The following is a 20,005-nucleotide window of genomic DNA, read 5'->3' on the forward strand; positions in this document are numbered from 1 at the left end:
AATTTTACTCTCTCTTTAAGGATTAACAATGCACCCTTAACATGAATTACTCAAAAGACAATTCAAAATAAACTTCTTTCAAGCCAAAGATAAATAACAATAAATAAAAGAAGTTTAAGGGAAGAGAGAAATGCAAACTTGATTTATACTGGTTCAGCCACTTCTCGTGCCTACGTCCAGTCCTCAAGCAACCCACTTGAGATTTTCCACTCTCTTTGTAAAACTCCTTTTACAAAGTCTGAACCACACAGGGACAACCCTTTCCTTGTGCTCAGGAATCCTTTACAACAAGAGACCCTCGGTCTCTTAATCCCTTTTCAGAAGTAAGAAGAATAGAAGAAGAAATCTCTCTTGAAAGAGATAGATTGTACAATGAAGATCAATCACAATTCCTTATTGAATATGCAAGTGTTTGACCATGGAATCTTTGAGAGGATAAGACATTTCAATTCAGAAAAAATCTCTTAATCTTTTGAAAGGATAAAAATTTTTGGGCAATGAAAACTCTCTTCCAATTTGTGTTTCCAAGTCACATATAAATAGACCTTTGATGGTCATTCATAAACCATTTGAATAGATGTGACTCTTGGATGTTATTTTCTGAAAATCTCCTCTGGTAATCGATTACAGGATTTGTGTAATCGATTACAGGTTTTAAAATTTGAATTAAAATGTTTATTAACTATTGGTAATCGATTACCAATATTGTGTAATCGATTACATAGTCTAAAATTTGAATTCAAATTTTTAATAGCTGTTGTAAACCATTTTTGGCCACTGGTAATTGATTACATCCTCTGGTAATCGATTACCAGAGAGTAAATCTCTTGAAAAACACTTTTTAACTTAAATTACTTGGCCAAACCTTTTGCTATTTCAATTAGGAATTCCCTTCCTAAAATACTAGTGATCATCTTGATGTTGTGTCTTGTATTCTTGAATCATTGTCTTGAATTAAACTTGAAAAGCGCATTTGCATCAAATCATCATGATCATCATCAAAACATCAAAGTCATTTGCTTTTACAGATGGATCAGCTCCAACATCAAGCTTTCGGCAAGACCTATGGAAAGATCTAGGATCTAGCTATGATAGAAGTCTCTGTTGAAGCCATTGCATCCCTTACTCAGTATTACGATCAACCACTAAGGTGTTTCACGTTTGGGGACTTTCAGCTAGTACCGATCGTGGAAGAGTTTGAAGAGATCTTCGGATGCACGCTAGGAGGAAGAAAGCCATATCTTCTCTCTGGGTTCTACCTTTCTGTGGAAAGGATAGCTAAGGTGGTCAAAATCTCGGCGCAAGAATTGGACCAAGTAAAACAAAATAGAAATGGGGCAGTCAGAATACCTAGGAGGCACTTAGAGGAGAAGGCGAAGGCATTGGTGGATCAAGGGGAATGAGCTTCGTTCATCGATGTCTTGGCGCTATTGGTATCGTCCTCTTTCCAAATGAGGATGGGCTAGTGGACCTAGCGGCGATCGACGCCTTCCTTGCTTATCACCATAGCAAGGAAAGTCCAGAGATGCGAGAAGAGCGGCACAAGGATTGTCTGTTGGACACCCACTCTTTATGTATGGCTGATCTCACACCTCTTTCATCATGAAAATAGACCCGTTTGTCCCCTGCAAGGTCAATTAGGAGCAACTCTTGGCTAGTATGGTAGGGGCATCCATTAATTGGTTCCCCTATGGAATGAAGGAAAAGCTGGGGTTTTGTCCTAATGTGAGGGATTCTCAAGCGTCCCCTTGATGGGAAAGAGGGGTTGTATCAATTATAATCTCGTCCTTGCCATAAGAAAACTTGGATATCCCATGAGAGGATCACCGTTGGAAGAAAGCATCACACTTTTCATTGCATAGGGTTTCAGCGACTGTTAGTCGATGAATACGACTAACTTTTATGTATAAAACCTGTGTAAATTGTATCAAACTCCTCCAATATATGGTTATTTTGTAATGTTGTAATTAATTTTTGTTAAAGATAGGTAATAAATACTTAGTACTCCCATTTTGTTTGTTTAATAATCATTTCCTCTCAATTTCAGGTTAATTAGGCAAGTTTGTGATGTGTTGATTTTCATCCGCTCGCTAAGCCAATATGTTGGCTAAGCAAGCCATCCGCTGAGCGCAACACTCCTTTGGCTGAGCGCGAGGAAGAATCTGGAAGAAGGATGAGCTGTGCATGTTCGCTGAGCGAGGGCTAATCCTGCTAAGTGCACCGCTTGAGTCCATCCACTGAGCAAAAAGACGCGCGCTAAGACGAAATTCACTAATGCACGCTAAGCGAGCTACAGTTGCACTAAGCGCGCAAGCACCAACAAGGCCACCTATTTAAGACTGAAATCAGAAATGGAGAGGGAGTTTGGGCAATTCTTGAAGCTTTTGCATGTTTAGAGATTTCTAGAGAGAGAAAGGTCCAAGTTCCAGAAAGTTTTGAGAGCTTTTGTTGTGAGAAGACTGGCAGAGAACTGAGCGAGAAGAGGAAGTCATCTTGAGAGCATGAGATGAGTCTGTGAGTGATTGTGAGGTTTTAGAGGTGGAGGAGACATCCCCAGTACTTGTATTTCTTCAATCCTTTATTTTTCTCTTCTCTTTGTTGTAAAGGAAGCTTCCCAGATATGGAGAGCTAAATCCTCTGTTGGTTCTTCCTTGTAGGTACTTGATGTAAATACTTGTATATCTATTTAGTGATGTTTTATGTGTTCTCTGTGCTATCAGTACGTCATTGCAGTGTGCTTTTTCCTTGATCACGTAGATGCATGCTTTGTTAGGATCATTCAACAGTGGAAACTGGTATGATTCTTAGAACTTGATAGGACAGGGCTAGTTTATCATATTATATATCATGAGGGATCGGGGTACAGTAACCTAGTTGTTTGTATGTTTATCTTAATGCGATTCTGGTCGAGTTTAGTCCAACAAGAGGAATCTGAGGACGATGCTTGATCAAGATTAGGCTATACTATCATGAGGAATTGGGGTTTAGCATTTCAGGAGACACCATAGAACACATAAGCATTGTTAAGTAGAGAATATTCTTTTAACATCAGGCACCTAATAGGAAGACCAACATGTTGTCTACTTGTGTTTACACATCATTACTCACGTGATTTTCCTTTTAATAGTTAGTTTACATACCTGTGCATAGTTGACACATCTATTTTCAAACTAGACACCTATTCACTGAATATAGCTTTACCAAGTAACACAAGTTCCCCGAGAGTTCGATACTCGGTTCTTACTGTTTTATACTACTTGCGCGATCTGGTGCACTTGTTGGGTTTGAACAGCAACCCCAATGTAAGGATATTTCAAAAAGTCTAGAAAGCATGGAGTACGGTGCAAAGAAAAGATAAAGAGCTTAGGGGAAGCAGCAATGGGATCATCGACGGCTATCACAAGTGGTTGAAGGCTCGGACGCAAGAGTTAGTTTGGCTCCCAAAGCTAAAGACCTCAAGTGAGGAAGAGACTAAAACCCCTGAAGAGAGTGAGGAGGTGCATGCCTTAAAGGCGGAACTTGAAAGGGCACAAGCGGTCAAGGAAAAGTTCAAGACGACGACCATCAAGGTCCAGAAAGAGTGCAACAAACTGAGAGACGTCAATGTGGCCACAGCCAAAGCATTGGAATGGGAAACAAAGAGGGCCCGAAACAAGTTCTGAGGGGCTTTGTGGGGCAGCAACAATGAGCTTAAGCTTCCAAGGGTCGAGAGAGACCAGTCAAGAGTCGAAGGCATGATAATGGAAAACAAGTTGAAGGCTTGTCAAAGGTCAAAGAGGAGTTTGTTCGAACAATTGATCAAGACGGAAGAAAACATGTGGGCCATCATTGACCAACACAATGAGAAGCTAAGTCTAGCTGCAACCCATGAGCAAAGGCTGTTCTGATAAGGTTTCCAAGCATTAGTGAGAGGAGAAGGGATTGAAGCCTCTATTCCATTATCTACGTGCGATGAGTATTTCTCCCTACACAGACATTATTTTTCAAATCCCAACAGTGTAGATGTGCGGAAATTAATCGCATACCACGTATCAAAATTTCATGGCAATCCAATGGTTAATGAGTCCGGGATCATAGTTTTACTGAGATAGTTTTGGGTTTCTACAGGAAAAGAAAAAGCTATGATGCCAAGGATTTCTCTCAGCTCTGACATGTTTTATAATTCCCAACGGCGAGAATGTTTGGAAATAAGTTCCGAACCTGGTGCTCAAATTTCATGACGATCCAACGGTGAATGAGTCCGAGATCGTTGTTTTTCTGAGACATGTTTGGTGGTATGCGAGAAAAAGAGAGGGTTTTGGGAGGAAGAGAAAGGAAAAAGTAATTGAGAGGAAGAGTAGGCATAGGAAGTATCATCAGTCTCAAAACTGACCTAACCATCAAGTTTGAATGAAAAAGGATGACATTCACAAAACTGCTTTCAGAACACATGAGGGACATTATGAGTATCTAGTTATGCCCTTTGGGCTAATGAATGCACCGCACCCTCTACCTTCTAATCTCTCATGAATGAGGTTTTTAGAAAGTTTCTAAGAAGGGGGGTGCTAGTTTTCTTTGACGATATATTGGTGTATATCAAGGAATGGGAGGAGCATATGGAGCAATTGAAAGGTGTCTTGGAAGTTCTGAGGAAGCAACAACTTTATGCCAACAAGGAGAAGTGTAATTTTGGGCAAAGAAGCATAGAGTACCTAGGACATGTCATTTCAAAGCAAGGGGTAGAGGTGGACCCAAACAAAGTGAAGAGCATGCTGGATTGGCCAATTCCCACTAATGTCAAGGGAGTACGTGGGTTCCTTGGTATCACAAGCTATTATAAAAAGTTCATCAAAGACTATGGAAATATAGCTAGACCTTTGATCGAGTTGACAAAAAAAGATGGCTTTGGGTGGAATGACCAGGCTCAAAAGGCTTTTAAGGAACTAAAGAATAAGATTACTTCAGCCCCGTCCTAACCTTGCCCAATTTTGAACAAGAATTTGAGCTTGAATGTGATGCATTCGGTTTAGGAATTGGGGCCATTTTGAGGCAAAGCAGGAAACTAGTGGCGTACTTTAGCAAGGCTTTAAGTAGCATAAATGTCACTAAATCTTCTTATGAAAGAGAGTTAATGGCAGTGGCGTTGGCTATACAACATTGGCGTCCCTACTTACTTGGAAGGAAATTCATTGTCTATTCCGATCAAAAGAGTTTGAAGCAACTTCTCCAACAAAGAATTACCACAGGGAGCCAGCAAAATTCGTTAGCTAAGTTGTTGGGGTATAATTTCGAGATTGTATACAAACTGAGTTTCGAAAACAAGGGGGCAGATGCATTATCAAGAAGCATGAGGGAGATGGAGCTTAATTCCTTAGCATACGTACCGGTGTGGTTGGACTGCCAAAATTTAATAACTAAAGTGCATGAAAGTTCCACTTGGAGGAAGGTTATTGAAGACTTGAAGCAAGGTCAAGGAAAACATATCGGTTTTGAGTATAAACAAGGTGTGTTATTCATCAAAGACAGATTAGTCATTTTTGAAATCTCAAACTAGATTCCTAAGTTAATGGAAGAGTTTCATGCCACTCCCCAAGGAGGACACTCCGGCTTTTACCGTACTTATAGGCGTCTTGCTTCGAATCTGTTTTGGAAAGGAATGAAGGGAGATATTATGAGGTTTGTGCAAGACTGTGATGTTTGTCAACACCATAAATACTTAACAAAAGCCCTTGGAGGTTTATTGCAACCTTTACCAATATCGGATCAAGTATGGGAAGATATATCTTTAGATTTTATCTCGGGGCTCCCAAGATCTAAAGGGTTTGAGGCCATTCTAGTCGTGGTAGGCAAGCTGTCTAAATATAGTCATTTCATTCCATTAAGACACCCTTACCCAATACAAGACATAGCTGAAATATTTGTGAAAGAGGTGATTAGGCTTCATGGGGTACCCAATTCTATTGTGAGTGATTGTGATCCATTGTTTATGAGTCTGTTCTGGAAAGAATTCTTCAAACTACAAGGTACAACACTCAAGATGAGCACAACCTATCATCCTCAAACTGATTGTCAAATCGAAGTCACTAATCGGTGCCTGGAAACATACTTGAGGTGCTTTATCATGGATTAGCCAAAGGGATGGGTCATTTGGCTTCCGTGGGCTGAATCTTGGTTCAATACCACCTATCAAGATTCAATAGGCATTACGCCATTTGAGGTAGTTTATGAAAGAAAGCCTCCAATGATGGTAAAGAGTATACAAGGAGAAGTGAAGGTGGAAATAGTTCAAAGGGAATTGCAAGATAGGGATGAAGCTTTGAGACAATTGAAGAATTACTTAGCAAGAGCACAAGATAGGATGAAGACACAGGTGGATAAGCATAGAAAGGAGATGCATTTTGAGATAGGTGACTTGGTGTTCCTCAAATTGAAGCAACATAGGCAGCATTTTGTGGCTGCAAGAATCAGTCTGCAATTAAACGCTAGATACTATGGGCCTTTTCAAGGTGATTGAGAGGATTGGGGAAGTTGCTTATAAGTTGAAATTTCCTACAAGTTCCAAGATACACCCGGTTTTCCATGTGTCCTGGCGCAAGAAAGAACATGGAGATTACAAAGTTGAAAGCGCACTACCTAGTGGATTGGAGGATGACCGTGAAGGAGAAATTGAACCAGAACTGGTGTTGGCAACTCGTAGTATAATGAAGAGAGGCAAAAGAGTCAACCAGTGGCTAGTCCAATGGAATGGGAAAAATGTAGATGAAGCAACTTGGGAAGACGAATTGACATTGAAGAGCCAGTTTCCAGAAATGAGTCTTGAGGACAAGACTTTACTTCAAGGAGAAGGTGTTGATAGGAACCAAATTTGTAATGGGCCTTTGGAGCCTTTAGTTCACAAGATGCAGAAAGGCCCAAGGGAATGGTTAGTGTATTCCCGTAGAAAGAAAAGAGGGGTAGAATAGGAATAAGCTAATGGGCAGTTTGTTACAGGAGAGAGTTAGTGGGCAATTTCCTTTCTATTATTTAGTAGGTGTAGGGATAGCTTTTGGGGGGATCTTTTTTCTGTTTTTGGGGGGAATAGAGAGAACCTACGAGGTACTCTATTTAGGAGCTCAGCTTTGGGACAAGGGGGACTTCTTCTTTGTAGTTTTTATGATTTCCAATCTAATGCAGAATTACTACTTCTCATTTTCCTGAATTCTCTGTTTTATTATTATCTATTTCTGAGGTTTCGTATTATATTCCTTTGATTGAGTTTCTTCCCCTGCTTCCCCCCAAGAAAAAGAAACCCCAAAAGAAATCTTTTAACTAGACAGTAAAATATCAGTTCTCACATTACAATCTTTGTTATATCCACATATAACTTTTTTTAAATCGTAACCTTTATGATTTTTTCCTCATATATCTCTAGATCCTACCATATGATACATCTTATTGGAATTAAAATTCTGATTGGGAGTTAATTCTAGCTTGTTATAATAATATTTACAAATAAAACCTGTTACAAAGAGCTTGTTATCCCCTCCTCCAGTGTCATTCCCTTTTCGGCACAAATACAACCCTCAACTCCCTCAAAGAAAGTGAAAAGCAACACATAATAATTGTGGGATGAGACTCATGTAATGCAAAGTCATTAACCTCTTTCTCTTTTTGGTTGGGAAGTTATACTGTTATAGGATGTGGAGAAAAGGGAAAGTTAGTTAAGATAGTTAGACTATTAATGAGTTTGTGTGTTAATTAGAGGGGTTTATTAGATGTAAATAGGGGAAGAAGGATATAAGAGAGGGAGATTTGTATCATTTTGTAAATTGAGCATTAGCTTTGTGAAAGGAGAAATCCTTTGTGAAGGGGAACCCTTGGAGAAGACTTATCTCTCTTATTTTCTGTTCTTTTCTTTCTAGTCAATTAAATTCTCGCTCATTTTAATTTTTGGTTCGTAACATGTACATCTCCACTAATTTCAAGAATCATTTAACTTGATATAAATGTAATAATGGAAATCATGGAATTCTCGCTCACTAGAACAACAATTTCACCTTTACTCGGGAGGAAAAGGATGCTTTGTCCCATTCTCAAAGTCCTAATGTTACAACTACCAAGAAAAAGAAAAGTGCCGATGTTGCACATTTAGCGATGGTAATGGCTTTCATATACAGCATGTTCAAGCAAGACTATTTGATGCAGGTAATGAGTGATGTCTTTGTGACCTTACAATCAGCAAAATGAAGAATCCTTAAAATCTTTTCCTTTTGTTGGAGGAAAAGATCATTTCTGCTTTAGATATCAAGATGCCATCAAAAGAATTAGAAAGCTACTGCTAAATGTGGTCTTTGGGCCCCTTCCTAAATGATGAGATAATGCATCAAGCTTGGGAACATATTCACTGAACTGTATTTTGTTTCTTATTATAAAGAATCAGCTACTATTAGGCAGGATAAAATTATAATGCTATAGAAGCACCATTACTTTTCTAAAATTTCACTTTATTTTGTCATTGATCCTTCTCCCCCTTCCCCATTTTTGCTAACAAAAAGTGAATCATTTGATTTAATGTTAATTGAAGTTTTAGCTTTTTACGACTGTCAAAATTTCAATTTTCATAATTTACTTTGTTCTCTTTCTCATTCTCATTTTCTTGCGGGCCTTCTTTTGAGCTTTCATTGCTTACCCTAGTGGTAGCTTTCCCTTATTGTTTCTATGTTTAAATAATTTATTATGTCGTCGTACAAGGTAGGGTTATTGATAATTTATTATGTTACCTCAACAAGTTCTTCCCTAAAGATAATCCTTTTCCTCATCATCCATAAGCACCAACAAGTCGCATGCCAAAAGATGCCTTTAAATTTGCGAACCTTCCTACCTCAGAAACATAGACCCAATTGCGTATACAACTGGTTAATATCACCTGGAATAGAAAAAGACTGCATACCAGAGTTGAGTTGAGAAGAGACACATAAGGAACAAGTGATTGACTTCTTCAGGGGAAGCATTGCAAAAAACACAAGATTGTTCCAGATTTAGAATGTCAATGCCTCTCCTTTGTAATTGTACTCTGGTAACAATCTCCATGAAAATACAAAAATTTAGAAGGGACAATACTATACCAGAATTTTCTAATCCATGGAATTTTCGTCTGAGCATCTTTATTTGCAATTAACATACTGTGAGATGAAGTCTATTATATGAAGAGGAAACTGAGAAAAAATGGATGCCTCTAAGTTCCAACATCATGAATCTTGGTTGGATTCTCGGATAATCGCATCCCTCAAGCTGGCTTCCAAAGATGATATCAAGTTATCAACAACCCTCCACACGGCCCCCATATAAAAATCTGAGACAAGCTGATTATTCACTATTTGAAATAGCCTAGGAAAACCAACATATCATTGATAAGAGTGATACTGGATTCGGTCCCCTTAGGTAAGATCTTGGGTTTGAGCCTTCTGGTTGAAAAAACATGATTGAGAGGAGATACTCTATTAAAGGTGGTCAGTCAGGTTCCGCAACAGAGATTAGTTATTAGCAAAACTGGTGGATACTTGGCACCAATGTCACTGGTACAAAAAAAAGCCTCGGAAAGTCATCTTTTAGAGTTGAGGGACCAACCCAGCGATCCAACCAGCAAAAGGCTTCCTTCCCATCACCTACTTTCTTGCTAACTGAATCTGATAATCAATTACCAGGACAACAAACAAGGGAATCAAGAGAAGTAATATCTCACCACAAAATAGAGGAGTTGAAAACGTGAATAGAGATGTTGGACAAAGCATGAATAACTCATTTCATCTATTATCATGTATGGATAAGAAAAACCAACAACGGTTGACATAAGTGATAACGGCTTGTGTCCCTTAATCAAGTGATTCAGGGTTTGAATTCTGGTTGACCCTTTGGTGTGGAATAAATTGTGTTGGAGGGAAATACTTATCTTGTGTGCACTCATGGTTCCTGACGAAGGTTAGTCACTGCTTCCAGCGAAGACTACTTCAAGAATCACGAGTAAAGCCCAACCATATTTGATTTTTAGACCCTTTTTTTCTTCAAGTGTGCCCATGGCCATGGTGTTCAAGTTCAATCCATCTAACCTTGTTGAGAGCAGGGCAGAGGCTCAAGGAATCGATAATTTGACTTTGACAAACTAGAGATACAATTCTTGTAACTAGTTAACCATGCAGAAAATATGATGTTTGGGTGTCTATATGCACTGATTCTATATTAAAATTTGAATTGTGTAATTGGACTTATGATGGTTTAGGGGCTATGAATAAATTATTGGTTACTATGACTATGGAAGCAAACCTTAATAAAATAATTGACATTATTTGTTGGATCAAGTGGCCTCAGAATAATTAAGAATGGGGGGTTGAATTAATTATGAACGTGTCTTGACTAATTAAAAATCTATCCTTCTTGATATTACTAGATTCTATTAGGCTTTTACTACAAAGTTAAGAAAGTAAAGAACAGAAATAGAAACTTAACCAAAAGTAAAAGTGATAATTAAAAGTGCACAACAGAAATTAAAAAGTGTAGGGAAGAAGAAGACAAACATAAGATTTATACCGGTTCGGCCACAAACCGTGCCTACATCCAGTTTCCAAGGAACCTGCGATTCTTGAGACTTTTTTCAACCTTGTAAAATCCTTTACATGCCAAAGATTCACAAGGGATGTACTCTCCCTTGTTCTCTTAGAAAAAACCAAGTGGATGTACCCTCCACTTGAATTGATCCACAAGAGATGTACCCTCTCTTATTCTCAGTATAACAATTCCCAAGTAGATGTACCCTCTACTTGTACCACAAAGGATGTACCCTCCAATGTGTTGGGAGAAAGAATTCTCAGGCGGTTAGTCCTTTGAATCTTTGTAAAGGGGAAACAAAATATATCTTAGACGGTTAGTCCTTTGAAATCTTTTGCTTAAGGGGAAGGGAAGAATCAAAAGAATTCTCAAGTTGTTAATCCTTTGAATCTTTTGTAAGGGAGAAGAGAGACACAAAAGTATTCAGGCGGTTAGCCCTTCGTTCTTTTGGCAAAGGGAGAAGAGAATGAAAAAGATGAATAGCACAAGTTTTTGAACAAAGAACTTTTCTCGGAAGAGAAAGTGTTGAACAAAAACTTTTATAAAGATAAAGAGAAATGAATTAGAAAATTGTGTAGAAAGAGTTGAAAGATATTGAATGATGTTGAGAGAAGATTGAAAGATAGATTATTGATTATTGAAATTCATGTCATGGCCACATATTTATAATCTCTTGATAACTCAAGTCAAAGCTTGTGACTCTTGGCAATTTCTTTAAAACTAGTCACTTAAAAAGTTGTGACTTTTGAAAGAATCTTCAGAAACAAGTCACTTGAAGAATTGTGACTTTTGGAAATGTATTTTTCGAAATCAGTCACTGGTAATCGATTACCATTAAGGTGTAATCGATTACACATCAACAGATGTGACTCTTCATTTTGAATTTTGAAAATTAAAACGTTTAGAAACACTGGTAATCGATTACAAGTATTGTGTAATCGATTACACAAGTTAAAAATGTTTAAACACAAGTTGTAACTCTTGAAATTTGAAATCTTAACATTTTAAAACACTGATAATCGATTACTACCTTCTGGTAATCGATTACCAAAGAGTAATTAAAACTCTTTGGTAATGATTTTGTGAAAACTTCTTGTGCTACTCAATGTTTTGGAAAACTTTTTTTTGTACTTATCTTGATTGAGTCTTCCCTTGTTTCTTGAATCTTGAGTCTTGAATCTTGATCTTGATTATTCTTGAATCTTGATTCTTGAAACTCGATTCTTGAATATTGATTCTTGAAACTTGATTATTGAATCTTTGGATTTTTCTTGACTCTTGATTCTTTGGCATCATCAAAATAACCTTGGAAGACATTGCTTCCACATTATTAATCCATTGGTATTTGGGTTCTTGGTCTTGTCAATACTGTGCATTTGATTCACAGGAGGTAAATGATGCGTTACACTATAAGGAGAAGATGGAAAAGTTAGTTACCATAGTTAGACTATTAATAAATTAGTTAGTTAGTTAGTTAATGAGATTTATTAGATATAAATAGGGGAAGAAAGATATGGGAGATTCAAATTTGGATCATTTGTAATTGAGCATTAGCTCTTTGTGAAGGAAAAACTCTTGGAGGAGAGTTATCTCTCCTATATTTTGTTCTTTTCTTACTATTAAATAAAAATCCATCTTTTTTCCCATTGGATCCTAACAATTAGTCCAACCTACATGGAAAGGTGATTATAGACCTGAAACAAACATGAATCTCATAAAAGAAAAATTGTTGGGCATGAGACAAATCAAGAAATTACTTCTTAAATTTAAGGAAAGATACCTTCAGATGGTGGCGAAAACTTGGTCAAAAGAGGAAATAAGTCAGAAAAGGAGAACAATGACAGTAATGGGTCTAGAGACGATAATGAGGAAGAGGAATCCAATTCTTGTGGGTTACACCATCATTCTTGCAAAATAAGCATTTTAGAGTTGAAACATGGACAACTAAATTTCAGGAAATGTTATTGAGGTTAAAAGGGAGGAAAGAAGGGAGGAGGAGCATCCCTCTGAAATCAAGTTCAAGAAAACCATTGCAGAAATTTAAGAGATCAAACAAATGCTACAATTTATGATCAAGAAAAAGGGCATTGGTCTTGAGTTCAAAAAAGAGGACAAACAACCCATGCAAACAGTACCAACTTTGCAGTTGGGGTAACAAAGTCACAACAAGATAGTGATTCAGTAAAAGCCCTTAAGTGTTTTGCATATGAGAGAATTGAACCCACCAGTGAGGAGGAGCTTGGTGTCCAAGACAAAGACTCGAGAACCATTGAGGCCAAGGTGGTAGAGAAGATCAGGGTGGAAGAGGCCGAGAATTTGTAGCAAAAAATGCAGGAACATAAAGGAGATTTTGCAATTATCATCAAAGAATTTCATTCTTGGGTAATAAATGTTTCTAGGGCCTCTAATTCTACAATTTAATGAGATGTTCTACAATGTGATTGGTTGCTTGAATATATTCTTCAAACCCATAAAATCCTTAAACCCCATAACTCTATAAGCAATTTATACTTTGAACCTTCATCTGCCTAACTCCTAACCCCTTAATTTATCGCAATACACATGGAAGGATCAACCATTAGAGCTTGTAGCTTCTAAAATGTTGTAGCACTTTCAAACATAGAATCATCTTTCAAACAACCTCAGGTATTTTTAGAGCATGCCTTGATAACTTCTCTTCAAAACAACAAAAGGAACCAAACAGAACAAGACAAGACTTGATTAGCAAGCTGCAAAAAAAAATAGACTTCTAAAACTTTCTTCTTTGTTTCAAGGCATGATGACAATCAATCCTCTACTCAAATATCTTCTTTCTTCAAATCCAAGTAACCAAAGAATGAAAAACCAATAGAAAATTAGTAGAGAGTAAAGGGGTGGCGCTTCTAATTAAGCATCACCAATGATTGGTCCAGCAGCAAGAATCTCCTCTATCATTTGGTTGTTCTCTCCAATGGTGAATGTTTCAAAAATTTTGTTGAACAATCCAGCTAGCTCCAACAACGTGTCCTTGTAGGCTTGTTTGTCTAACCACTGAAATCAAACAAAATTTTGAATTTGTGTCAAAAAAACTTTGAAAGTGAAAAAGAAAGATAGTTGTGATGATTGAAAATGAGAGTTGCAGGACCACTAACTGTGTTCTCAGGTTCAAGAATTTCTGAGGGGACTCCCTCCACTTTATTGGGGCTCTCAAGTCCAAAAATCTCAGTCTTCTTGTACTTCGCATCCAATAGGCTTCCAGAGTGAATAGCATCAATAATTTTTCTCATATAAGATAGTTTAATACGATTTCCACAACCATAGCTGCAGTTTTGCTCAAGAAATAAAAAAGTTGATTTTAGATTTTTGAAGAGAAAAAATATATATTTTTATTACACTTTTCTATAGAGAAATTTTATTCGTACAACAAATTAATGACAATTTTTACAATGAGAGAGAGAAAAGAGAAAGAAGTATGAGTAATGTGATAGAGAAAAAAATAGAAAAATATACTGTTGTATAAATTATTGTATGAATTATTGTATTAATAATTCCTTTTTCAATATTCTTTATCTAACACCTCTTCTATTGGTTTTAATTCATTTGGGACCTACTAAAAATGTGGTTCTCCTTCTCCATTTGGTGGGTTCATTCTTAAATTAGTGGATCCTATCTGAATTTCAATCAATTGAAAAAAAGTGTATTTGAAAAAAAAATGTAGAAATGTGTTTGAAAAGATCGTAAGAGTACGTTGTTAGCACTCTTTTTTTAATTATTATTATTATTACTACAAAAAGCTTACCTTCCACCAGACCGGCCTGTGTTAACAAGCCATCCATTAGCACCATGTTTTTGCATCTTTTCAGCAAGCATAGCTGCATACTTAATTTGTAGGGTGTAGCATTATAAATGCTGCACCAAAACAAGCTGAAAATGTTGCCTTTGGTTCCTTTAAACCCTCTTCTGTGCCAGCTACCTTTAATCATCATAAAGTAACTCGAGAGATATGCATAGGAAGCAATATTAGCCAAGATAAAGGTTTTAAATATCGGTTCACGGTCGCATTAGTTAATATCATGACAAATTGTGGATAAATATGAACGATACGGTCCCAATTGCAGTCACGTTATAGTTGTGAACAGTTACAAAATCTTGATGTTGTAGCCCAAATCACGATGATTTTTTAAGAAAATAATTAGTATTATTTCTTCATGATGGAGTTAGAGAGTAATATTTATTCTCTTCTACTGCATGATAACAAATATAAAAGTGTACTTTTTTTTACCAGAATTATAATAATATACTATGAAACATATTACTTAATTAAAATATCTTTAAAATTTAAATGTTATAAAATGCTTAATTAAATTTAGGTTTAAATAGATTTTTACTACCATGCAATTAGGGATGAAAATAGGCTTAATAAGGTTAAACTTTGTTAGACTTGACCTTGCTTTGGGCTAAAAGTATATGACCATTATCTGTCAAAAACTTTGTTAAGGATGTAAGTCTAACATACATAAAAGTTTGATTTAACCTACAAGCTTATTTGTGATAATTTAATATTAAGATAAAAATAAAAAATATGTATGTGAAGTCCTATAAGAATCAAATCTAATATAAACATATTTTAAAGGTTTAATATAACATTCATAATCTTATTTTAATATATTTTTGCAACAAAGACATTTAAAAATGACATAAATTTATTTTCCAATAAATTTAATTATAAACTCTAATTTTACTTTCCATGTAGACCAATATGATTAACATTTTAAAAAAAAATTAAATAAATTATAAAAAATTTAATATAATAATAATAATACTAACAATGAATAATTATTTATAAATTTCAAATAAATCAGTCTTGTTAGGTCTAATGGAATTTTTGAATGAATTAGTATCTTACCTATTCAACTAAATAAGAATTACTAAAAGCTTTAGATTCGTCTATTTTTTGAAAAGGTATGATCTAACCAGGATTTGATGTATGTTAGGTCATAAGCCTCTCACCTAGGTTTGATGTATGTTTTTTTTATTTATCCTAAAAGAGCTTTAATTTAGATAGTATTATGAACAATAAAAAATGTTATCTAAAATACTTTAAAGATAAAAAATAAAACAAACACAATTTATAAAAATTAAAAAAAATACGAGACCAAAAGAAAAAATATTAAATTATAAGGACTAAAAAATATTTAAGCCCATAATTTTTTAGTTTTACATAACTATGTACTCATTTACAATTTACGATGTATTATAAAAATTGATACAATTATACTTAGTCAAGATTTTGTTTTTAAAATAATTCATAAACTTATAATCTAAATTCATGATGAGAATATAAAATTATATTATTGTAATATATATGCTCAAATCAAATTAGTATCCTGAGTATAATAGAGATGGAGAGAATTTCTTTTTATTTTTTTAATTATAGTTAACTTTTCATAAATATAATTTTAGTTATTTCTCATTTTTGAAATTAAAATATGAAAAATTATAATGTTTTGCAAGTCGCAAAATCATCAAAAAAAAAAATCAATCCAATTAAGTAATACAGTGCAGGAATGGTATGTATGTCATCCTAAACTTTCTCATCCCTATATATTTCACCATAATTTATTCCTATTTAATGATCATTAATTTATGACCTTATGAACAAAAAATATTAAATTTATTCGTATTTATGTTTTATTTTTCAAAATATAATATTAAAATACTTGGTAGTATTTATTAAAAAAAGTAAAATGGGTAATATTAAACTATATTGTTGTAACAATGACATTCAAATTTTTGTAGGATTTTCAGATTAGTTTATGTTAGGAAACTTAGTAATTTTTTATTAAGGATGGAATTATAATAGATTATTTCTCTTATTCTTAATATTTATAATAATGTATTGTGAGCCATATTACTCAACTCATTTATAAAATTTAAAATTTTCTAAATATTTAATTTTATTTATTATATGATACCTTTACTCTTTTACTATATTATTTATGATATTAGAAAGTCAATACATTTATTTACATTTATTTCCATATATTTATTTAATATATTATGTTTTCAATGGCCTAATATATATACTTTTTCTTTTTAATAGACTTAAAGAGGTAAGCTTATTTTATTTTGATTTGTTATGATGTTATATTTCAGAAATTTTAGAAGAGGAACATTTTCTTCAAAGTTAATTTGTCTAAATATTTAATTCCATTTATTATTATGCTATAATGATATTAAGTACTTGACTTCCCAAACAAATTTCCATTCATACATAGATAGAACTATTAATTTCATTACCATTTTTATTGGTCTTGGGTTAGACACCATTGGTGTTCCCCAACTTATTGAGTGAACAATCAATCTCACTCGTGATGTGTGATGTTCAGTAGTTCAAAAAAAAATTCATACATGAAGATAACTAAACAGAGATTATTCTACTAAATAAATCTTTCTTCCACCTATGAATGTCTTACACTACTACATCATTCTATGGGTTATTAAATTCACTTGTAACAATAACAATGATGATACTTATCAATTAATTTAAATATCTTAAAAATATTAATGATTCCAAATATTTAATGTTATTTTTATTCAAACAAAATATTTAACATTATTTATTTTTAATAGTTCCTATAATAAATTATTTGTTTTGAATGAACATTTATGACCATACAATAAATTATTAGATTTATTAGAAAAGAGATAAGAACCTTCATAAAAAGATTTAATTTTTCTGAATATTTGAAATAAATATCAACAATCAATAAATGTACCTTTTAATCAATTTAAATATTTTAAAACATTAATGCTTCCAAACATTTAATGTTATTTATTATTATAAGCTCCTATAATAAATTATTTGTTTTTAACTGACATTTATGACCTTACAATAAATTATTACATTTATTGATAGTGATTTTTTTTCTAAAATTTATTTCAAGGACTTCATTAGAAAAGACGATATTGATAGTACAAAAGTAAGAATCTTCGTACGAAGATTCATCAACATTGTGAGTGCAAAACGAAGGTGAGTGCAAATCAGAGGGGTACTGCTTCAAGCTTACTACACTTTCACCCTTGAAGATAAGGGGGTGGGAATCAATTAGGAATTTAGAGATAATTATTTGATTGGTGATTTGTTGTTATGGTTTTTTTGTTTCTTTGAAACGACTAAAAACATGCTCAAAATCAATTGTAGAATTTTAATTATGTTTGGGTGTTTGATATCAATATATTTAGAGCCCCTGAAAGGTCACAAAATGAAAAAATTACAAACCTAAATTATATAGAATTGCAAATTGATGCTAAGCATATCAATTGTTGTGGTGTGAATTATGCTTGAAAGAGGTACAGAGCATGAGAGCTATCTGAACCCCTGGCACCAAGCATCAAACTGGTGCTAAGCCTTACATATTCTAACGCTAAACATCAAACAAGAAGAAAGAAACCCATTCTTTAACCTCTCGGGGATAAGAATGGGGGGTTTCTGCACTAAGCATGGGATCCCTAAACCTTTTTCATGAGAGTGATGAATGAATTAGACTTATCTGTCTTCATAAGAAATATACCCTTAGATGTCTGCTAAATAACAACTTTGGAATTGAATCACTAAAAAGTAAAGTTTATAGCTCAAGATATGGTCATTTTAGTGAACAAAGATTCTGAGTGATGTTTAGTGACAAATGAGAATGGTTTTAATACAATTCATTGTATGCTTAGTTTGAGATCAATTGTATGTTAGACTCTCTTTTTTAATTATTAAGACAAATTGTTCTTTCTAATTTTTTTAGTACATCTATTTAATTAAGTTTTGATAATTCAACTATTTCATTGTCTATTAAATGATGGTGAACCTATACATGCAACACTAGTATCCTTTTGCATTCCCACTAACTATGACATTGATAGTGACGATGGGGTTGATAACCCAAAAAATGAGGTATATATTTAATTTTTAATTGAAATTTTTTTTTTCAAAAGAATTCAAATTTTCCATTGTTATAATTTTCATGTATATATCATCTAATCATACATTAATTTGCACATTTTAACAAGAAAAATTGTGTGTATTTTATATGTCAAATGTTCTAACTTTTAACTTATTTGTATCATTTATATTAATATTTGCCCAATTAAGATGTTTGTTAAACAAGTTTATTTTACTAAATTATAGGCTAAATAGCTTATAAATTTTAAACTAAAAAAATAATTAACAATTTTCAAACATATGCATATGATACATTGAATCCTAAAAGATACTCCATCATGTATTTGCATAGTTTAAATTTTTGCGTTGATTTTCATGAATATTTTTTTCAAGCGCGCACGTGTGTGTCTATATATATATATATATATATATATATATATATATATCATTGCACACTTTATATTTTTATTTACATTTTTACCAATATGTTTACCTGTATACCTTTCTATTGTTATTAGAATGAAACCTCACCTACGACACAAAATTCAAAGCCAAAAAGAGGAAGACACTTCAAATCGCCACCTGAATCGATTAAAAATTGGTACGTTATATGCAAAGAACGAAAGATCAGTAATAGGTTCGATACGGTACGTAATCCAATGAAAATGAAAATTTGATGTTTATTTATTTTCTTCCTTTGAGTTAAGATAAGATGAGTGTTTATAAGTAAATTTATCAATTCAATTGTTTTATTATGTAAAAAAATTTAGAGGGAAAATTAACAAACTTGTTTATGAATTGATTGAATATATAGATTTATTTTTTAAATATATTTCTTAAAGTAAATAGTTAGTTTGAGCAATATATTAAACATTTACAAAATAGTTCTTTTCAAACTATGATGAGTAGCTTTATACAAGAATCTTCAATATAGAAAATAAACTCTATGTTCAATCAATTCATAACAATTAAATACAAATGAAAAATAAGTTATTGAGATTTGTGCACAAACTAACCTCTTTAGAGATTTCATCCCTGGCATTAGCTAATGCCCTAAGTATTATGTTTGTTAGACCTGTTTAGTTTTTTTTGCTGTCTTTAATCCTTTTTCCTTGATTAAAAAAAAAGCTCTCAACATATACACTGCTATAAAAATAATTTCATTTACTATCTATTTTACATTAAATTAGCCTTCACTATAATAGTCGATCTGTGTAATAAAATTGAAATGTTAGTACAAACGTTTGTAAAAATATACATACACTGATCTAAACATGCAAATAAATTTAAATAGCATATTTAGATCAAATAGCGGAAATTAAAAGAATTACGAGCGTACCTTCAGCCATTGCAAATTGAACGGGAAGCGACGCACACACGAACCTGAAAGACAGTTTTGTTCTTCCAGACCCTTACTCACTCTGAATAGATGGTGTATTTTTTTTAATAGAGAAGTGGGTTTGGTGATACAAAACTGAGAGCACCCCATCCTATTTATAGAGTCTGTCCATCACAGAGCTCTCTCAACTTGTT

At 33.8% G+C, this 20,005-nt stretch overlaps 1 protein-coding gene across 1 annotated transcript; it reads left to right on the forward strand.

The window, feature by feature from the left end:
• Positions 1-4,505: 4,505 nt before the first annotated feature.
• Positions 4,506-4,955, forward strand: LOC114368225 (uncharacterized mitochondrial protein AtMg00860-like). Its single transcript, XM_028325551.1, has one exon. It carries the CDS (start codon positions 4,506-4,508, stop codon positions 4,953-4,955), a length of 450 nt encoding a protein of 149 aa, XP_028181352.1.
• Positions 4,956-20,005: the final 15,050 nt, after the last annotated feature.

This window comes from Glycine soja, chromosome 9 (genome assembly GCF_004193775.1).
Source record: "Glycine soja cultivar W05 chromosome 9, ASM419377v2, whole genome shotgun sequence".
NCBI classification, from domain to species: domain Eukaryota; kingdom Viridiplantae; phylum Streptophyta; class Magnoliopsida; order Fabales; family Fabaceae; genus Glycine; species Glycine soja.

Excerpts from the sequence above, each read along its gene's own strand:
- LOC114368225 (XM_028325551.1), top strand. The coding sequence starts at position 4,506 with ATGAATGAGGTTTTTAGAAAGTTTCTAAGAAGGGGGGTGCTAGTTTTC.